General features: G+C 40.3%; 1 protein-coding gene across 1 annotated transcript in view; it reads right to left on the bottom strand.

Moving 5' to 3' along the window:
• The window catches only part of cemip2 (cell migration inducing hyaluronidase 2), a 138,507-nt gene that overhangs the window by 87,424 nt on the left and 31,263 nt on the right, over positions 1-19,820 (bottom strand). The window contains exon 4 of the mRNA XM_062025372.1: positions 16,616-17,183. Coding sequence (XP_061881356.1) covers positions 16,616-17,183 — 568 coding nt within the window. The remainder of the gene's footprint in view (positions 1-16,615; positions 17,184-19,820) is intronic.

The raw sequence follows: 19,820 nt of genomic DNA on the forward strand, positions 1-19,820 counted from the left end.
ACACCCAGTAGTGTTCCCTGACGGACTGGTGCTTGGGCGTGTTCTACTGTCTTTGTGTCTCAGTTCATCCTTCCTGACGACAGTGACTGACAAGTGTCTAAGAACATACAGCGGACTTTAAATAGACTGGGTCAAAGGGGATAGCAAGACTTATTTTTGACCTGTGCAGTGTGATTAATTACGGGGGACACAATAGCTATTACCGTGGTAATAACCTCTATATTTGTTACGACTCAACCCTGAACCATTGGTGTCGGATGCAGACAACATACTCTGGTAAGTTGTGCCCATCGTCCCTTTTATGTTGTTTTGGGGCTTGACCTGACTGATACAGACGCTAAAGGAATTATTAAAATTAATGTCCTTGAGAGGGCGTTAACTACCTCTACACCCTCTGTAGCACCTAAAGTACCACCCCACCTCGGTGGTGTTTCAAAGGCTCACATCTGTGCGTGCTAATGACATCACCACCGAAGGCCTGGTAACTTTGACCTTTGACCTTAGGAGCGGGTGCAGACAACCTGTGGCTCAGGTGGATGCCAAAACCTGGGTGACTGTGTTGCTTCTTCCGCTGGACGTCCCTTTTCCCACACTTACCCCGCCCCTTTTAAGTTGACTGACATGTGTACCCTTCTGTTGACAATGCCACCCGACTTCTTCCCTTTGTGGCCCAAAAGCTGAATTACACGCGTTTTCAAATTACAGGACCCTCTTCGTCCCCCAACAAATTGGGTGACATTAACCGTTACTGGTGCACCACACTGATAGATGGCTCTAGGATAGGCCCTTGGGCACGAGCTGATTTATTCTGGTGTTGTGGGAAGCACAGATTGTACATTAGAATCCCGACGTCAGCCGTTGAGCTTTGTGCTATGGTTAGACTGGTGACCCCACTCACCAAATTAACACCCCTTGGAACTCCTGTTTCAGCGGCCTCTCTAACTCCCCGCCGCCGTTGAGACTAACCAACCTGACTCGTGACGCCGTTGAGGGACTTGCTGAACAACTTTCCCCGACCTCCCTCAGGGCCGTTCAGATCCGCATAGCCCTTGACCGCATCCTAGCCAAAGAAGAAGGAGTGTGTGCAATGTTTGGTGACCAATGCTGTACCTTCATTCCTAACAACACTACCCCCGATGGCTCAGTTCAGAGGGCCTTAAAGGGCCTCCAGGCCCCGTCTAGGGAACTACTGAAGTTTCAGGGGTCTCTGACCCCTTCAAAGATTGGCTTCAAAGCACATTAGGCAGGTGGACTGACCTAATTAAGTCTGTCTTGGTCTCCATTCGGAGCTTTTTTGGCCATCGTAGCCTCATGCGGTTGCTTTATCGCCCCTTGGGCTAAGTGTCACTAAAGGGGGTCTAGCAAAGTGGTAACTTTAAGACTTTCGAGAATTGTTGGTTTACTTCCCTGACCATGACGACATTGACGTGGACTCCCTCCATCTATCTCCCATGTAAATAAGCTGTTGTTTTATTGCTAGCTTGCTTAAAGAAAAAAAAACAGCACGCGTGGCGAAGTTGGTAGAGTGGCTGTGCCAGCAATCGGAGTGTTGCTGGTTACTGGGGTTCAATTCCCACCTTCTACCTTCCTAGTCACGTCCGTTGTGTGCTTGGGCAAGACACTTCACCCTTTGCCTCTGATGGCTGCTGGTTAGCGCCTTGCATGGCAGCTCCCGCCATCAGTGTGTGAATGTGTGTGTGAATGGGTAAATGTGGAAATAGTGTCAAAGCGCTTTGAGTACCTTGAAGGTAGAAAAGCGCTATATAAGTATAACCCATTTATCATTTATTTACTTTAATGTGGGGCGTGCTTTATAAGTTTTGTACAAGTAATAAAGATGTTATTAGAAGATCTTAAAGGGGGACTTGTTGGAAGCAGATCAGAATCATATCCATATTTAAGTGTTACTTCTTTCTAAACTCCTATAGTCATATAAAGAATAGCTAGTATTCTTCCTTCTTTTGAGTCTCATAGTAAGGTGTTGGCCTTCTAGATTGGAATGTGTCAGAGTAGAGATAACTCGGAGTAGTCTAAACAAAGGGAGTGGGGGCGAGGGACAGAGGGAAGATCACGGGACTTCCGGGGGTTTGAGGGGAGACCGAGCTAGACCGAGCTAGACCGATCTGGACCGGGCTGGGGAACGCTGGTGTGCTAGATTGGTCTCAGGTTTGTCCTCTAAGCTTGGAGAATAAACCACAAAATACCAACTACTGCCTGTTGATTGAATATAAACATCAGCGTATTGCCATAAAAATAATCTAGGAGAGACTAGCAATTTGAATTCCCCATTGGAGGAATGCTGGTCAACGCAACACCTTCCAGTCAGGGGCTTATTTCTTTTGTTTCTATTTGCAGTTAAGCCTGATGCTATCACGTTAGCTCCGTAGCTAAAGTGTTTCGCCGATGTATTGTTGTGGAGATAAAAGTCACTGTGAATGTCCATTTTGCGTTCTCGACTCTCATTTTCAAGAGGATATAGTATCCGAGGTGGTTTAAAATACAAATCCGTGATCCACAATAGAAAAAGGAGAGAGTGTGGAATCCAATGAGCCCTTGTACCTAAGTTACGGTCAGAGCAAAAAAAGATACGTCCTGCACTGCACTCTAGTCCTTCACTCTCACGTTCCTCATTCACAAATCTTTCATCCTGGCTCAAATGAATGGGGAAATTGTCGCTTTCTCAGTCCGAATCGCTCTCGCTGCATTGAAAACAATGGGGAAATGTAAGGAGCCTTTCAACCTGCGACGTCACGCTACTTCCGGTACAGGCAAGGCTTTTTTATCAGCGACCAAAAGTTGCGAACTTTATCGTCGATGTTCTCTACTAAATCCTTTCAGCAAAAATATGGCAATATCACGAAATGATCAAGTATGACACATAGAATGGATCTGCTATCCCCGTTTAAATAAAAAATATTAATTTCAGTAGGCCTTTAATGGATTTAAATGGGTCTAGTTTAGATTTTTTTTATGCTGATTGGGCATTTTTTAAAATAATATCCACAAAGTTCAATGAACAGGATGTGTTATGTGTGAGCATGTGTGTTGAATTTTTGTGCTAGTTGAATTTTTTTTTCTGCACCATGACTAGGAGAGGTTATTTGGTTTGGGTCATATAAGTATATACTGTGCACATATTCACATTGATGCGATTAATGGCCACTAACTTTTTTAACTTTGACAAAATTACCGTTGACTATTTGTATATTATATGAAAACACCGCTTAATGGAATCGTGCCGTCTCGCTGGCCAAACTGTAGCTTCGACATCCCGGCTACCCCTGCTCTAGAGGGTGAGCGTGGTTTAAGTGGTGTACATACTATGGTCCGTTTGAAAAAAATCAAACAAAAAACTGCCATAATGTCGGTGACTTTTCCTCTTTTATCCACTATTTCTTCATTTTTATTTTCTCTTTTCACTCCATGCAAAGAATCAACTGCGAGACATACCATACAGGTATTTCTATGTTTACATGTTCAAACTTTCACAATATTTCCTTACATATTCCTTATTTTTGCACCTTTATTTAAAGAGGTGGGAATCTTTGGGCATCTCACGATATGATGACGATTCAGGGGCTACGATTCGATTAAAAATCTATTATTGATACAGCTTTGATTCTTGTATATTGATCCAGTTTTACATTTATTTTCATTTTACTAAATAAGCGTTTATCACTTGCAACTTTTAAAAACAGTGCATTTGTAGTAAGAAACAGTTGAATTATTTCCCACATTTATATAATTCATTGAAATGTGTGCAAAATTGGAACATACCGTATTTCCTTGAATTGGCGCAGGGAATATAGTATTCGCACGTCTAGAATTACTGCCGGGTCAAACTCGTTTCTCAAAATAATTAACGCATGCTTGGCCTTATCGCCGGTTTATTATTGAAGCTGGATCAAATTCGTTTCGCAAAATATTAATTTTATTATCGCATGTCTATAATTTTCGCCGGGTCAAACTCGTTTCGCAAAATATTTAGCATATGGCTAGAACTTCCACCGGGTCAAATTCGTTACGTCACGAGTGACGCATCTGTCCTCCTTTTCAAAATGGAGGAAGCTGATTTCAGTAGTTTACAATCGCACAAAGGAAAAAAGATAAAGAGCTTTTCAGTAGGATTTAAGGTCCAAGCTATTGAATACCGGTACAGTATGCTAAAGAGAACAGTAAGCAGCTATGTTTTATTAATATACCGTAGCTGCGTGTGTGAAATACTGTATAAGTCATTAAATCACTCCCGCCTCCTGGTGGTAGAGGGCGCTGCCGCGCTAGTGATCCTTCTTGCGACTTCCTGTACTGCAGAAGAAGTGAACACACGCAGCAAGAGATTTATTTTTTCCCTCTGCCTGAACTTCTAACATGGAGGATCACATACAGGTATCTAAAATAAAACAGTTTTCTAAACTGGACTTTCAATCGAAGCAGGAGGTAATAATTAAAGGAATATCTCCATCGAAACAGAGACTTTTAAAACTGAAGAAAGAAAATAAGGAAGACTTCTATAAACAAGTTATCGATGCTTTTGGTCAGAAGGAGCTGCAAATGGACTCCATTTATAAGTACAGGTAAGACCATAATAACGTTTTTTTTAATTAAATGTGCTTTTCATGATGGTATGCTTACATGACACTCAAAGCGCACGCCTAAATTTTATGGATTCCTTTTGGTAAACGCCGGAGTGAGAAGAGGTTTTAAAATAATTACCGCATGCACGGCCATCCCGCCGGTTTCCGGTAAACGCAGGTGTGACAGGAGGTTTTAAATTAATTAACGCCCCTGCGGCTATTCAAGGAAATACGGTAAGTGCCCTAAAATAAAGGAGATGGTCGGATCTCTCAGATGGCTTGCTGCAGTCAGTTACATTTTAGAACGGTCTACATTACTTTACTTATAATAAATAAATCTTATATCAATTATTAACATTTACTAATCAATTTTATAATCGTCTGAATTGCGATGCATCTAAAAATCGATTATATTCCCACATCTAGGTTATTGTTAAGTGTTCTATTTCAGAATTGTGTTAACATTGTTGACATTTCCTTTCCTTTCTGCCTTGGTAGTTGAGGGGACTATAATCAGAGGAAGGTTACATTTGAAATTAAAAGTTTTACATTTCATATATTTTTCCCCTGGTGCTCATTTTCGATAGGTCATGAAAAATACAGATAATTATCATTATCAACTGATATAAAACACTGATATTGTGAGACAGTTGTCATCCCTACGTACGACTCTTTGTTTGGGCACTTGATTCTGCGGGATGACACGCAAAAAACTGGACTAGTTTGTTAGCCGTAGGATAACCGAGACGGCATACAAAATTCGGGGGAAACTTTTTTAAAGAAAAAAAATATTTGTGCAAAATTTATGGCGTACAAAAAACAGGTACCACTGTATCTAAATGACAGAGACAGTGCTGCTGCGAGCAAGACTGTTGATTTTGTCAACTAGTGTTGTAACGATACCAATATTTTGGTAACGGTACTAAAATGATTTAGATACTTTTCGGTACTTTTCTAAATAAAGAGGACCACAAGAAAATTACATTATTGGCTTTATTTTAACAAAAAATCTTAGGGTACATTAAACATATGTTTCTTATTGCAGTTAAGTCCTTAAATAAAATTGTGAACATACAAGACAACTTGTCTTTTAGTAGTAAGTAAACAAACAAAGGCTCCTAATTAGTCTGCTGATGTATGCAGTAACATATTGTGTCATTTTCCATTCTATTATTTTGTCAACATTACAACATTATTGTGTGTTATACTCAATGGTTAACTGGACGTCTTTATGTGCTCGACGCCTCCATCATTGGTATGTGTTCATCTACAAAACCATTCTGGGTATCACTCCATCTTATCTGTCTTGTCTTTTAACAAAGAAACAAGGAAGTCACAATCTTCGTTCAATGAATGTTCTGCAACTTGTCGTCCCCAAAGTAAGAACTGAACTGGGCAAGAAAGCATTTAGGTTTTCAGCACCGAAGGCTTGGAATAACCTACAATCGAATCTTCAACTTCAAACCCTTGTTACATTAAATGGATTGCAGTCTACCTTCTCTGTATGCACATGTATTTTGTAAACAAGTCTTAATGTTGTAAATTTGATGTTTTATGTGTTGTTTACTGTTTTTAATGTAACCTTACTGCTGCCCTCTTGGCCAAGTCCCCCTTGGAAAATAGATCTTTGATCTCAATGGGATTTTACCTGGTTAAATAAAGGCTAAATAAAATAAAATAAAAAAGGACAAGTGGTAGAAAGTTCATTATTAATCTACTTGTTCATTTACTCTTAATATCTGCTTACTTTCTCTTTTAACATGTTCTGTCTACACTTCTGTTAAAATGTAATAATCACTTATTCTTCTGTTGTTTGATACTTTACAGTAGTTTTGGTTGATACCACAAATTTGGGTATCAATCCGATACCAAGTTGTTACAGGATCATACATTGGTCATATTCAAAGTCCTTATGTGTCCAGGGACTAGAGATGCGCGGATAGGCAATTATTTCATCCGCAACCGCATCACAAAAGTCGTCATCCACCCGCCATCCACCCGAACTAACATTTTATCAAAACCACAACCGCGCGCCACCCGCCACCCACCCGTTGTTATATATCTAATATAGACGATGCAAGGCATTAGTGAGGTTAGAAAGCTTTTGCCTGTTAAAGAAAGGAGACTGATCCAATGCAGCAGAGACATTCAATGCGTGCCACGCATTAATATCTCTTGGCCACGCATTAGAGGCTAAGAGATATTAATGCGTGATAATATTATTTATCATTATTATAATATTATTGTCATTTCCATTAAGAAAGTGTTGACTATTATTGTTTAGTTTTTTTCCCTGGTCTTTAGTATTCCCTTTTTTAGTTTGTCGCGTACCACGTTTGCTGCCGGCGTTGCCATCTTTTTATTTTTTTCTTCTTCTTCTGTTGTGTTGTGGTGTTCTGTGTCACGCCAAATTTCTTCCCCCTACAAAAACCTTTCCCCCCACCCCCATTTACTTCCGTGGTCATGTTTCCTCTTACGTCATTGACAGCGATCGGCTTCGGCTTTGACTGCCCGTCGCTGGAAGGATACTTCGTCTTTGACAGCTGCTGGAATTTGAAGAAATAGATTATTGTTTGGTTTTTTTGTACAGGCGCGAAACAGGACAGTCGCGTGCCGGTTAAGGACCCCCGGCAACTTTGTGATTTTATTGGACGCAGCCCCGGAAGTAAATGGGGGGGGAGGTTTTTGTAGGGGGGAAGAAATTTGGCGTGACAGCTGCAGCAGTGCCTGATGGATAATTGCCTGTTTCAAAGAGTGCTGCTCGTTTTTCGTATGTGGGTAACACCATTTAACTATGTATATATATTTCCGAATTGGTTCAACCGCCACCCGCCCGAATCTATTTAAAATCTATTTTTTTTGTCATGCATCTGCCCGACCCGCGGATTATCCGTGGACTCCACGGTTGTGTCCGCAAACCGGGCATCTCTACCAGGGACCTATTTCCTGAGTTTATAAACATAATATACATTTTTTTAAAACGAAAGAAGATGTTGTGATGCCAAAAAATATCGACGTAATCATAGTAGTATGGACTCGATACGTGCTTGTACTTGATATCATTACAGTGGATGTTAGGTGTAGATCCACCAATGGCGTTTGTTTACATTTTGATGCGGGTGAGCTACAGTGTGTAGTAAAGCATGTTTAGCTATTCCTCGTCCTGCAGGGATGATACTTGTAAGAAACTAACTTTGTCGCCATGGAGACCAGGATTAGTGATGTAGAAGTCGCTAAAACACTGCAGACGGCGAATTTACGTTAGCCACTAGCTAGCTAGCCATGTCTTAAAGCACCTCTTCCTGAGGGCGGTTCAGTGTTATAATTTCACCTTTATCGTTAGTTTTTAAGCCAAAATGCGTCCATTCTCCCTTTTCTGTCTACACACTGTGTCTGCTTGTAAGTACTCTGTGATTGTGCTCTGCCGAACATGCTCCTCTGTTCGTAAACCAGCAATGTCACAACGTGTCTTCGACGCGGACGCAGGGGGGGGTGGGGGGGGGGTGGCGGGGGGGTGCGGCACCGGTACGTTTCAGAGACAGTATAGTACCCAAAATGATTCATTAGTATCGCGGTACAATACTAATACCGGTATACCGTACAACCCTAGTGTCAACTTAAGCATGCGTCAAATGTCGCAACAGTCACACACTATTTGTGCAAAATGGTTCTCTCAGCAGTCCACGATGAATGAATCAACTGCACGCTGTCTCGTGACTCCGAGGTGTGAATCCCCTACAGGCAAATCCACAGAGAGCTAAGATTACATCCTTAATCCTCCAATAAATGGTGATAAATGTGAGTGTGACCAGAGTGAGCTCAGAAACACACTCACTCACACACACACACACACACACACACACACACACACACACACACACACACACACACACACACACACACACACACACACACACACACACACACACACACACACACACACACACACACACACACACACACACACACGGCTCTATCGTTTAATCCCTTTGAAGCGCTGTGTTGTGGATTCCAAGGGATTTCTGTGAAGACCTCTCTGCCGCCTGGGCACCCTGGGGTGAAATGTGACACTGGAGAATCTGTCTAAGTGTTTGACTTGTTTGCCCAGCGAGGAGCATTGCCTTGGGGACCGCATTGGGCTACAAAAATGTGGATATATATATATATATATATATATATATATATATATATATATATATATATATATATATATATATATATATATATATATATATTAGGGATGTCCCGATCCGATATTTGGATCGGATCGGCCGCCGATATTTGCCAAAAAATGCGTATCGGCAAGGCATGGGAAAATGCCGATCCAGATCCAGTTTTTTTAAAAATTCCGGTCCGCGTTTTCCAATGCACCGATTTAAATAATACATACCACTTTTCTGCTGCTCCCTAATTTCCGTTCCGCATTTTCCAGCACACCTTCAACACAGTCGAGTATACGTTCTCACGCAGTTGCTTTTAGCTGCTAGCATTACACGACAGGCTCTTCCCACTCCTTCTTGTGTCTGCTTCTCACAGACAGCAAGCGCACCGTCTTACATACGTCACATACTGTCACGTCATACGTCACATACGTATACGCACTCTCCCAGCAGAGAGGTAGCAGCATGGCTAACGTTAGCTGTGATGCTAGCGTAGCCGTGTGAGCGGTAATAATGAAGGAAGAATTAATTCATTCCCAAGAAAAACAGCAGGGGGTCCATCGTCTGGCGGTGGTTTGGCTTCAAGTGGGAATATGTCGAACAGACAACCGTAATTTGTCAAGTGTGGGGCAAAAGCGTTGCTATAAAAAGTAGCATTACTGCTAATATGTAGCATCATTTGAAAAGTCCCCTGCTAGAAAATGAAGAGTGTTTGAAACTCTGCACGTCAACATCTCCATTGTGTATTATTCAAACTCACCTAATTCAGCTGGCTAGTTGTTATCAAGAGTACTAAAACCCTTTTCAACATGAATCTGACAACTAAGTAGGCTAAATAACTTCAAACTTTAATACATGCTCGGATAAGGCCAGTATCGGCCAGTATCGGTATCGGATCGGAAGTGCAAAAACAACATCGGTATCGGGTCGGAAGTGCAAAAAATTGGATCGGGGCATCCCTAATATATATATATACATATGTATTGGATATATATAAATATATCCATCCATCCATCTATTTATATAAATATATAACTAATATAATTGAATATTAACAGTATGCGAAAGTTTGACCCCTACCTTGTTTACTTCCGTGACGACGTCCTTAAAGTTTTGTAATCAATCAGAAATATCAAGCAGCTAAAATGCGCCGAACATGGATAAGTGTGGAGAGAGGGTTTTGATAGACTAAACAGCAAATGATGCGTTTGTCCTTCACAGGAACAGATGTGATGCACACCACATTTCCTGAATAGCCACATTTTACGTAAATGATGGACCCTTTACCACCATAACTTTGTTATCCTGAGCGTGCGTCCTTTCCTGGAATGGCGCTCTGCAGCATAAACCCGAGGAAAACAGGAAAAGAAATAGCACTTCAGGTCTAATCCCAGAGGGAAAGGTATAACAAGAGTATTATTCCAGACAATAAAGACTGAGAACAAAGTGTTGTTGTCGTGCGGAGGTGTCAAAAGGTGAGAGTGCTTCACTTCAGTGGTGAAACAAAAACACATCGAGCTTCTTTTCTCGGCCCCTGGGGACCACAACGAAACAAAACCTCACAAAGACACAACACGACAAAGCAAACTTGTTAAGCCCTGGATAAGGTTATTCAGGGTAAATCCCACCTAACCTTATCCGTGTCCAAACACAATAATGCCACCTTTTAAGACCCCCTGCCCCCTCCGTCTGCCGGCGCAACGCGACCTAGTACGCATGCGCGGAAAATGCGCACGTTATCGTCATCGTCATCTCCACTGTTGCTTTGTGTGAAAGTTCTTAAATTTAACTTATCTGAACAATATCCAGTGTTGTGGTATTTCAATTAACTGGAATCCAGTGTGTTGTGGGGCCCTATTGTAGTGAATCACACCTGAGCCATCATAAATTAATAAAATCTTTATTAGTCACGTAAACAATGTGATAAAGACCATTTGACATTAATCAAACTAGGGATCTAGATATCTGGTCAGGACACTCCTCACTCTTTTGCCTTCACCTTCATTGTCCATTCGTTTTTGGTGATTTTATATACTCTGGGCCTAGACGTTGAGTCCGTGACATACATGGCGAACAATAACTGATACAGTCTGCTTTGCCAGTCCAAATGCATTCGCCGTTTTCCTCGACGGCCAGGTAATACAAAGCACACGCTACCTTTTTATCACATCCACGGGAGCTTGCATTCTCGTTGTCTCTCCTTCGACAAATGGACAAAGTTTTTCGCTAAGCAGCATCACAGCTGACCCGGACATTGGAAAGTTTTTTTGCCGTCTGAGAAGTGTTGTTTTCGAAATAATTGCAATCGCTTTCTCTTAAGCTATTCATGTGTGATTTCCACAAGCGTCTGTACATGTAGAAGAATGAGAAACATGGCCATGTCTGGATGACTCGCCTTTATATTTCCAGTGGTTAGCTCCAAGCTTTATTTTGAAGCTGGCTGTGGCGTGTTCTTTCTGACGTCACTTCCTGTGTGGGCGAGGTCTTTCTGGCGTCACTTCCTCTCCGAACTCAGTTTGTAAATGATCAATGAGTCCATACAAAGCTCAGTGCCAGAGATTCAAGAATTACACTGCTGACTTACCCGTGTAAAAATTTGTCCAAGGAGGGGGACCTTAAACGATGGTTTAGTGTGGCTGAAACGGGGCTTAGGCTAAATAATTATTCATTTAAGGGGTTAAACGCCTTAGTGTAGACATGGCCTTAGTTTGTCACTGGAACTAGACGCAACTTCATTACACTGCTTGGTGATTAATACTAAAACCAGAATGTTAACAAAGCACCAGAGGAAACAGAAGAAAAAAAACAACAATAAATTAGGGCTGGGTAAAAAAACGATTTTAATATATATTACAGTAGACGCACAATTGATATCAATAACAAATGCGTTCGATACAACGTATTTATTTTCTTTGATGTCAAAAGAAAGCGGAAGTATGGAAGCAAGGGTGGTTGCATGAACAAAGGCTCTCGCTCTCTGGGAACCGAGCGACGCAGGAAGTGATCGCTGATCAGTGGCACGCTAACGGCCAATCAGGAGACAGTGTCAACTATCAAGTTTGACAGAGCCATCTTGTGTTCTCGCGGTTGATTCTTTGCATGGAGTGAAGAGAGAAAGTAAAAATGCTAAAAAAAATTGTCGATAATTGGGAAAAGTCACCTGGACAGTATGGCAGTTTTGGGGGGATTTTTCCAAAGGGACTGTCTTCAGACCAACGGGTCTTTGAATCATGCAAGGCGCTCGTCCCCACCAAGACCGCTAAAACTACACCACCTTAGCCGTGCTCACCCATTAGAGCACAGCCGTGAATTCCTGGCACTAAACCTGCAGGAAATAGTTCTTCTCTGGTTTCGCTCGGTTTACATTTTCACTCTTTGCACTATTTTCTTACTCTTTATAAAACATTTCTTACATATTCCTTCATTTAAGATCTTATTGTTAAGTGTTCAATGTGATTTTACTATTTTGTTTACATTGTTTTGAGTGTTTTCCATGCCTGTGTTGACTTTACCTTTCTGCATTGATAGCTCAGGGATTATAATCAGAGGAAAGTTACATTTTAAATAAAAATGTTTACATTTCATATTTTTTTCTTCTAGTCCTTATTTTTTCTAGGCCACAAAAAAATTATTATTGTTATCAACCGATACAAAGCACTTCTTTTGTGAGCCTTATCGCCCAGCCCTACAGGTACTCATAACATTTAGTATTTCAGTCGTCCTTTGCCACATCGCACTTTAAATATTACAGCTTAATTATAATGCAGATTTTTAATAAAGAAAAAAAAAAAAAGATATTCACCAAGCAGGACTTCCGTTTCCAAGTTAAAGGAGGAACAAAGCTAACAACAACACTACGGCGGCTAATCTTGGCGCTAATGTATATTCAACATGACAACCAAGTTGACCAACTTTGGGCAAAGGGGGGGCAAGACAAAAAAAAAGACTATCAAAGGCAATGCTCAGATTTATTTGCAATTTAATTTTCATATAATATACAAATAGTCAGCGGCTTCATAGCTGTCATCAAGTTAGTGGCCATTAATCACATCAATGTAAACGGGTGCACAGCATTTACTTATATGACCCATGTCAGGCAACCTTCCCTAGTCATGGTTCAGAAAAAAAAAATCAACGAGCGCAAAAATTCAACAAACATGGTCACACATAACACAACCTGCTCATTGAACTTTGTGGATATTATTAAAAAAAAACGCCCAATCAGCATAAAAAAAAATCAAGTCTGTTGATGCATTTCATCTTCGACATCATCAGCTCCAGGTGACACTGATGAGCCTTGTGGGCCTTGTGGAATGACAATGCGGGACGCGTAATGCTAACAACACGAAATAATAACACAAGGCTCGTGGTCGTAGCTGTGACCGTCCAGTTGACCACGTTTTTGCAGAACAACACAGCACATGGAAGCCCAGTTCCAATTTAGAGGAATTACCCAGGATGTGTGATGAAGTATTTCTACATCGTGGTCGTGTTGTAGTGGCCGGGTGATGGCCAGAGCAATCATGCTTGGAGGATACTTAGGCTACCGGTGCTGACTGTAATCTACAGGAGAACACACGCAAGTCTACTATGTTAGGTGAAACTAGGGCTGAGCGATATGGACCAAAACACATATCCCCATATATTTTGGCTGAATATCGCTGTACGATGTACAGTAGATCGCAATATTTTTTTCCGGAAAGTGAAATTAGACAAATTCAAACCCAAATATGCATGTGAAGTTGTTTTGTTGAAACAAATACTTGACATGAGTAATTTTAAGTAAATAAGTAAGTTTAATGCATAGATAGATGCACATTAAAATATTAAAAAGCCCTGAAAATATTTTTTTAAATAGTCGTTTTCTTCTGCCTTCATTAAAACAAACTTTAGCTATGCTCAAAACCTCAGCTAATAACAAAAACACAAAATAATAAAATATAGAATAAAGTCCCTGGTTTAGGGGACATTTTAAACTTTAGCAGCAGTAGTTTTTTTTAGATTTTTTTTTGTTCCCTAAAATTTAAGCCAGAAACACCAAGCTGTCAACTGCAGGATGCTGTGTGGCAGGTGTCAACATTGCCACTGCAGCCAAACACACATCCACATTTTGTACACCTCTGTTGTGGCAGTGCTTCTTGAGCTAAATCCTGTAAATCCTGGACTTTTAAGTCCCTACTTTTTTCCTACATTTAGAACCCTGCGCCTTATAAACCGCTGCGGCTAATTTACGGATTTTTCTTTGCTGACGGCCGCAATGCAAATAGTTAAAAAAAAACTGCTAGGGTTTGTTATTGTTTGTTCTATGGCGCCATCTTTTGGACAAGTTTGCTCCCTGCAGGTGCTGCAGTGTCCTTCCATTTAGTACTTTCAGCCTGAACTACCACTACCGTTCAGTCTTCTAGCCGTCCATAGCGTTTCTACTCGTATGAATTCTTCATTCATCACTCCAAGCAATGTTTAAGTTTTACAATATAACTAAAACAACTCATACTTACTAAACCTTGCCATGTTTGATGTCTGTTTTCATGAATACGTGCTATCGTAATGTTATGAAGGTAGTGTTGTTAGCTTTAGCTAATATGCTAACACGTCTACGAGTGTCTGGGTTAGTATTAACTTACAACGGCATTTTTCACAAATTCCTCAGTAAATTCACTAAAACGTCACCGTGGAGTTATTGAGTCTGTTTAGCTGATTGGAGAGCGAGCTTCCACAGCTAGTGGGTCCATGACGATGACTTCTGTTTAATTTGATCGGCCCTTTTACTGCCGTGTTACAGACACCGTTTGGAAACAATTAAGGTATGTAAATAAACATTTACAAAATCTTTCTTTGTAAATAACTTATTTCACAACGTATATATTTGCGGCTTATAGTTCAGTGCGGCTTATATATGGAAACATGTTTTATTTAAGTGGGTGCGGCTTATATACCAGTGCGCGTTATAGTCTGGAAAATACGGTACTTGTGACTGGTAAGCTTATATAACAAATAATTTTTGGCAGCTTTTTAAATCTGTTTTTTGCAACTCAGAACATATCTACTTATGCAAAGTTTTGTATTTTGGCAGAAATTTATTCACCATCGTTTTCAGGTGCAGCCGTTGTTGATTTGTTAGAATCAGGTAAATTGCAACTCGCCACGCTGCTGTCATGAACGAGTTTTGCCAAGGCTTGAGTCAAACGGCCCCGATCGCTGACAATACTGCTGAAGGTTATTTTTTCATTGAGGGCAAAATCCCGGGGAACAAAAAATAAAAAGACAAAATCTGCGATTTCCCTGTCAAACACGGGAAGGTTGACAGGTATGCCTCACACTCTCCTCGTACTGGAGTTTGTGTCAAGTGAGCGCGCCCCCTACCCCGCCTTACGGGGCACAGTACCCAGCGCAGACACAAAGAGCAGAGAGACTTCCGCGTCAACAAATTAAGGATTACATATATCGGTATGGCGGTATTGTGTCAAATATATCTCTCTTTTTAAAATAGACTGGTATAATTCGTAATACCAGTATTCTGCCCAGCCCGAGGTGAAACGAGTGTAAAGGTGACTGTATGGGTGTTATTTCATATTTAAATTATGCTGAAAAACATAGTTTAACAGTTTTTTTATAATTTAAAATAAAACTATTCGGATTATTAATAATAGTCCTCCTACCTTGCGGAAATTTGTTTACCACGATCAGGCCAGGAAACAAGTGGCCAAATGTATTTCGATACTTTTTTAAATAAAGGGGACCACAAAAATGACATTGTCTTTAACAAAAAAAATATTACGGTACATTAAACATATCCAAGCACAATGTTGTCCATTAATAAAATAGTGAACATGTGAGACAACTTCTATTTTAGTCGTAAGTAAGCAAAGAAAGGCTCCTAATTAGTCTGCTGACATATGCAGTAACATATCGTGTCATTTCTCATTCTATTATTTTGTCAACATTATGAGGTACAAGTGTTAGAAAATGTATTATTAATCTACTTGTTCATTTACTGTTAATATCTGCTTATTTTCTGTTTTAACATGTTCTATCTAAACTTCTGTTCAAATGTAATAATAACTTATTCTTCAGTTGTTTGGTTACTTTACATTAGTTTTGGATGATACCACTAATTTGGGTATCAATCCAATACAAAGTAGTTATAGAATCATACATTGGTCATAATTTAAGTCTTCATGTGTCCAGGGAAGTATTTTCTGAGTTTATAAACATAATAGAAATACAAATTTAAAAAACGGAAAAATATTTTGTGATGCTAAAAAATATTGATGCAATCATGGTAGTATCGACTAGGTATGTTTTTGTACTTGGTATCATTACAGTGGATGTCAGGTATAGATCCACCCATAGTATTTGTATTGAGGAGCGCTAGCTTGCTGTTAGCAGTTGGCTATTCTTTCCTCCTACGGTGTGTAGTGAAGCATGTTTAGCTATTCCTCGTCCTGCCGGGATGATACTTGTAAGGAACTTACTTTATTTGTCACCATGGAGGCGAGGATTAGTGATTTACAAGTAGCTAAAACACTGCCGACTGCGGATGGACGTTAGCCGCTAGCTAGCTAGCCATGTTTAAAGTACCTCTTCCTGAGGGCGTTTCAGTGTTATAGCTTCACCTTTATCGTAAGTTTTTTAAGCCAAAATGCGTCCATTCTCCCTTTAATGTCTCCACACTGTGTTTGCTTGTAAGTACTCCATGATTGTGCGCTGCCAAACATGCTCCTCTGCTCGTCAAACCAGAAATGTTATAAAAAAGTGGGGAACAGGTACTTTTTAGAGGCAGTATAGTACCGTTTATGATTCATTAGTATTGCGGTACTTTACTAGTACCGGTATACCGTACAACAGCAAATCCACCGCGTTTGCAAAAAGCTTCCTCACCTGTACTTGAGGTCGTAGACGTAGCTGCTGCCAAGCGTCTCTTCAATCGCCTTCTTAGTTTCCTCCAGAAGACTTTTGACGGCCGAGTCTCCAACAGCGAGCGTGACAATGCGACCCACCGGCAGGCCGCGGAGCAGCTGGGTGAGTCGTCGACTGTCGTTTCGTGATTCGTGGGTGTCGTAACGTTCCCTGAGCAGGATATCGGACGTGTCCTGGTCCACCACACGCAGGTTGATGCCTCTGCTGAAGTTGCGCTGGAAGGCGTAGCCTCCCGTCGTCAGGCCCGAGGCCGGCACGCTCTGGGTCAACAGAGACCAGGAAACTCGCTCTGTGCCGTGGAGCTCCAGGGTCCCGCCACTCATGACGCCGATGAACTTTCGTCCCAGATCGGGTACTTTGGGGATCTCCTTGCTGTCGGAGCGCCCCGTCAGGGCGATGGCGGCGTAGGAACGGTAGCGACATTTCGGTGCGCCGATGTAAAGGGCTCCGCCTTTTTCAATCAAGATGTGTCGTGTTCTCAAGGTTATGTTCTTGGAGCCGTCGGCATTGTCTGCAAATACTACACGGCCTGCGAAAGAAAAAGAAAAAGAGTGAGTGCTTCCATCCAGTAAAAGGACGCTACGCACACACACACAGAATAGGGATGTGATCGGCCATTGTTCAATATCAGCCCTATTTTGTGAAAAAGTATGTGATTGCCATTGCCGTTTATTGTCCCTTATGCTGATCACAAAGGCGATGCCCTCTGGCTGACAAATTGTATGGCAATCGGCTAGCAGCTAATTGTGTATCTCCATACACAGTGTGGAGCCTTTTTTGGAAAAATATGCCAGAGGGGACCTTTATCACAGCGAAGAGGTCGCAGTACCGAGACACGTTTGTGCAAACACAGGGTCTCCCCTAGACTGCCAAGACACCTCTGGTAGTGGGGTCGTGGTTACCATGACATCATCGAATGTTAAAACCAATGCATGGTAACAGATTTGTTTTTAAATGTATGTATACGTTTTTTTTTACCATTTTTTTTTACCAAGCTTTTATGATTGTAAAGGACAATGTTTTATCAACTGATTGCAATAATGTAAATTTGTTTTAACTATTAAATGAACCCAAAATATGACTTATTTCATCTTTGTGAAAATATTGGACACAGTGTGTTGTCAAGCTTATGAGATGCGATGCAAGTGTAAGCCATTGTGACACTATTGTTAGTTGTTTTGTTTTTTTAGAAATGTCTAATGATAATGTCAATGGGGGATTTTTAATCACTGCTATGTTGAAATTGTAACTAATATTGATAGTGTTGTTGATAATATTCATTTTTGTTTCACTACTTTTGGTTTGTTCTGTGTCGTGTTTGTGTCTCCTCTCAATTGCTCTGTTTATTGCAGTTCTGAGTGTTGCTGGGTCGGGTTTGGTTTTGGAATTGGATTGCATTGTTATGGTATTGCTGTGTATTTGTTTTGTTAAATTGATTAATTAAAATATATATATATTTTTTTTAAATAAATAAATAAAATAGATTTTTTAAAAATGAGAATCAATTCTGAATCGCACGTGAGAATCGCGATTCGAATTTGAATCGATTTTTTCCCACCCCCCTAATATATATATCTATATATATATAGATATATATATATAAATTCATACTGTAATGGTCAGCTAATGTTAATATTTTATGTTCGTGTGGTTTGGATTTGATGTTAACTTTTCCCATGTTTACAAACACGTACCTCAAAAGGTGTTTGGCGGAAAATGAGGAATCGTTGTTGTGTGTCGGGGGAAGCGCAGACTCACGGCTATGAAAGTGTTTGCACAGGAGGTAAAACCTTTTGGAATTGTGCTTTGTTATCATAAGATTGGTAATAAAAGTTAAAAATAGCATCAGACTTTGTGTGATTTTTTTTTATAGGGGCTACAATACATTGTAATACTTTAAATTGTTTTCAAGTAAAAAAAAAAAAAAAAAAGTTCAAGGTGTGGCGGTAATAAAAATGGCGCCACACCACATTCAATTACATTAAGGGGAAACCCTGTAACGCTCGCGATGGCTGGAAGGTGACGCTCTCCTTGTTCACCACTCCCAGACTGTTAAACAAATGCCAAAAATATTCAAAGACACAAGGTAAAAGGCCTTTTTTGTTTATTGTTGTAGCAACATGTTTGGTAATATTTTGGAGAGCACCAAAGAGACATGTGTGTGTGTTGACAGTTAAGCTAGCTGTTGTTGTGTTTGGATAAAAAAAAGACATTATGTTGCTTTGATACATATACAGTAGGGCTGCACAATTAATCGAAATCGACATCGAGGTTTTAATTAGTGTGGTTAATAACTGAAAGAGGCTGAGTTTTTTATGTTATGCTTATTTTTCTCCGCCGTTGACCGGCATTTGAGCGACAGACATGTTGACCAATCAGAATTATTGAGCCTCGCGTTTGTTTGTCCCTCGCTTCAAACAGTAAGAAAGACGTCTGACTTTATGCAACGCTCTCAGCACCTGAGCGTGGAAACGAAAGCAGGGCGCTGCCGCCAACACGACTCGCCGATGAGAAGGTCCGCAAACTAACACAAATTAGGAGGAAAAGGATTTTAAAGCCAAATGTCCTGTTGCAGGAATATTTCAGCTTCAAATCGGATGGGCAATATGAGCCCATCAACATGGACGAATGAGCGAAAATGCTGTCGCGATCACGTGATAGCAATAAACACAACGTCCGACCTCATTTTTCCATCTGGGAAAAAAATGCACTTTCAGATGTTCAATATGTATTCAGGTTAAATTTTTGCTTACAGAAATTAGTCTTTCATTTTCTTTTTTTATTTAGGAGAACAAAATTGTTTATCTTCTGATTACAGTAAAATGGTGAACAGTTCTACAGTAATGAGAAATTAAAGTGTGTATCCTTTTAAATGACTACTTGCATTATTGTATTTTATGATTACATTATATTATAATCACTGTAGAGTTTTAATCGAATATTTCTTCAGTTTAAGAGCTTGATGTATACAAAAGATCAAAAGAGAATGTGTTGATTGACAGTCAAAATGTAACAGCTATTTCTTCACTCATTATTTTTGCAGTTCTATGCAGTTTTATGTAAAAAATATAAAAGTGCAATATAATCGCAATTTTGGAGAAAAATAATCGAAGTTAGTATTTTTCTCAAAATCTTGCAGCCCTCATATACAGTACAGTTAGTGTCT

Source organism: Entelurus aequoreus, linkage group LG17 (genome assembly GCF_033978785.1).
Source record: "Entelurus aequoreus isolate RoL-2023_Sb linkage group LG17, RoL_Eaeq_v1.1, whole genome shotgun sequence".
In the NCBI taxonomy this organism is placed as follows: Eukaryota; Metazoa; Chordata; class Actinopteri; order Syngnathiformes; family Syngnathidae; genus Entelurus; species Entelurus aequoreus.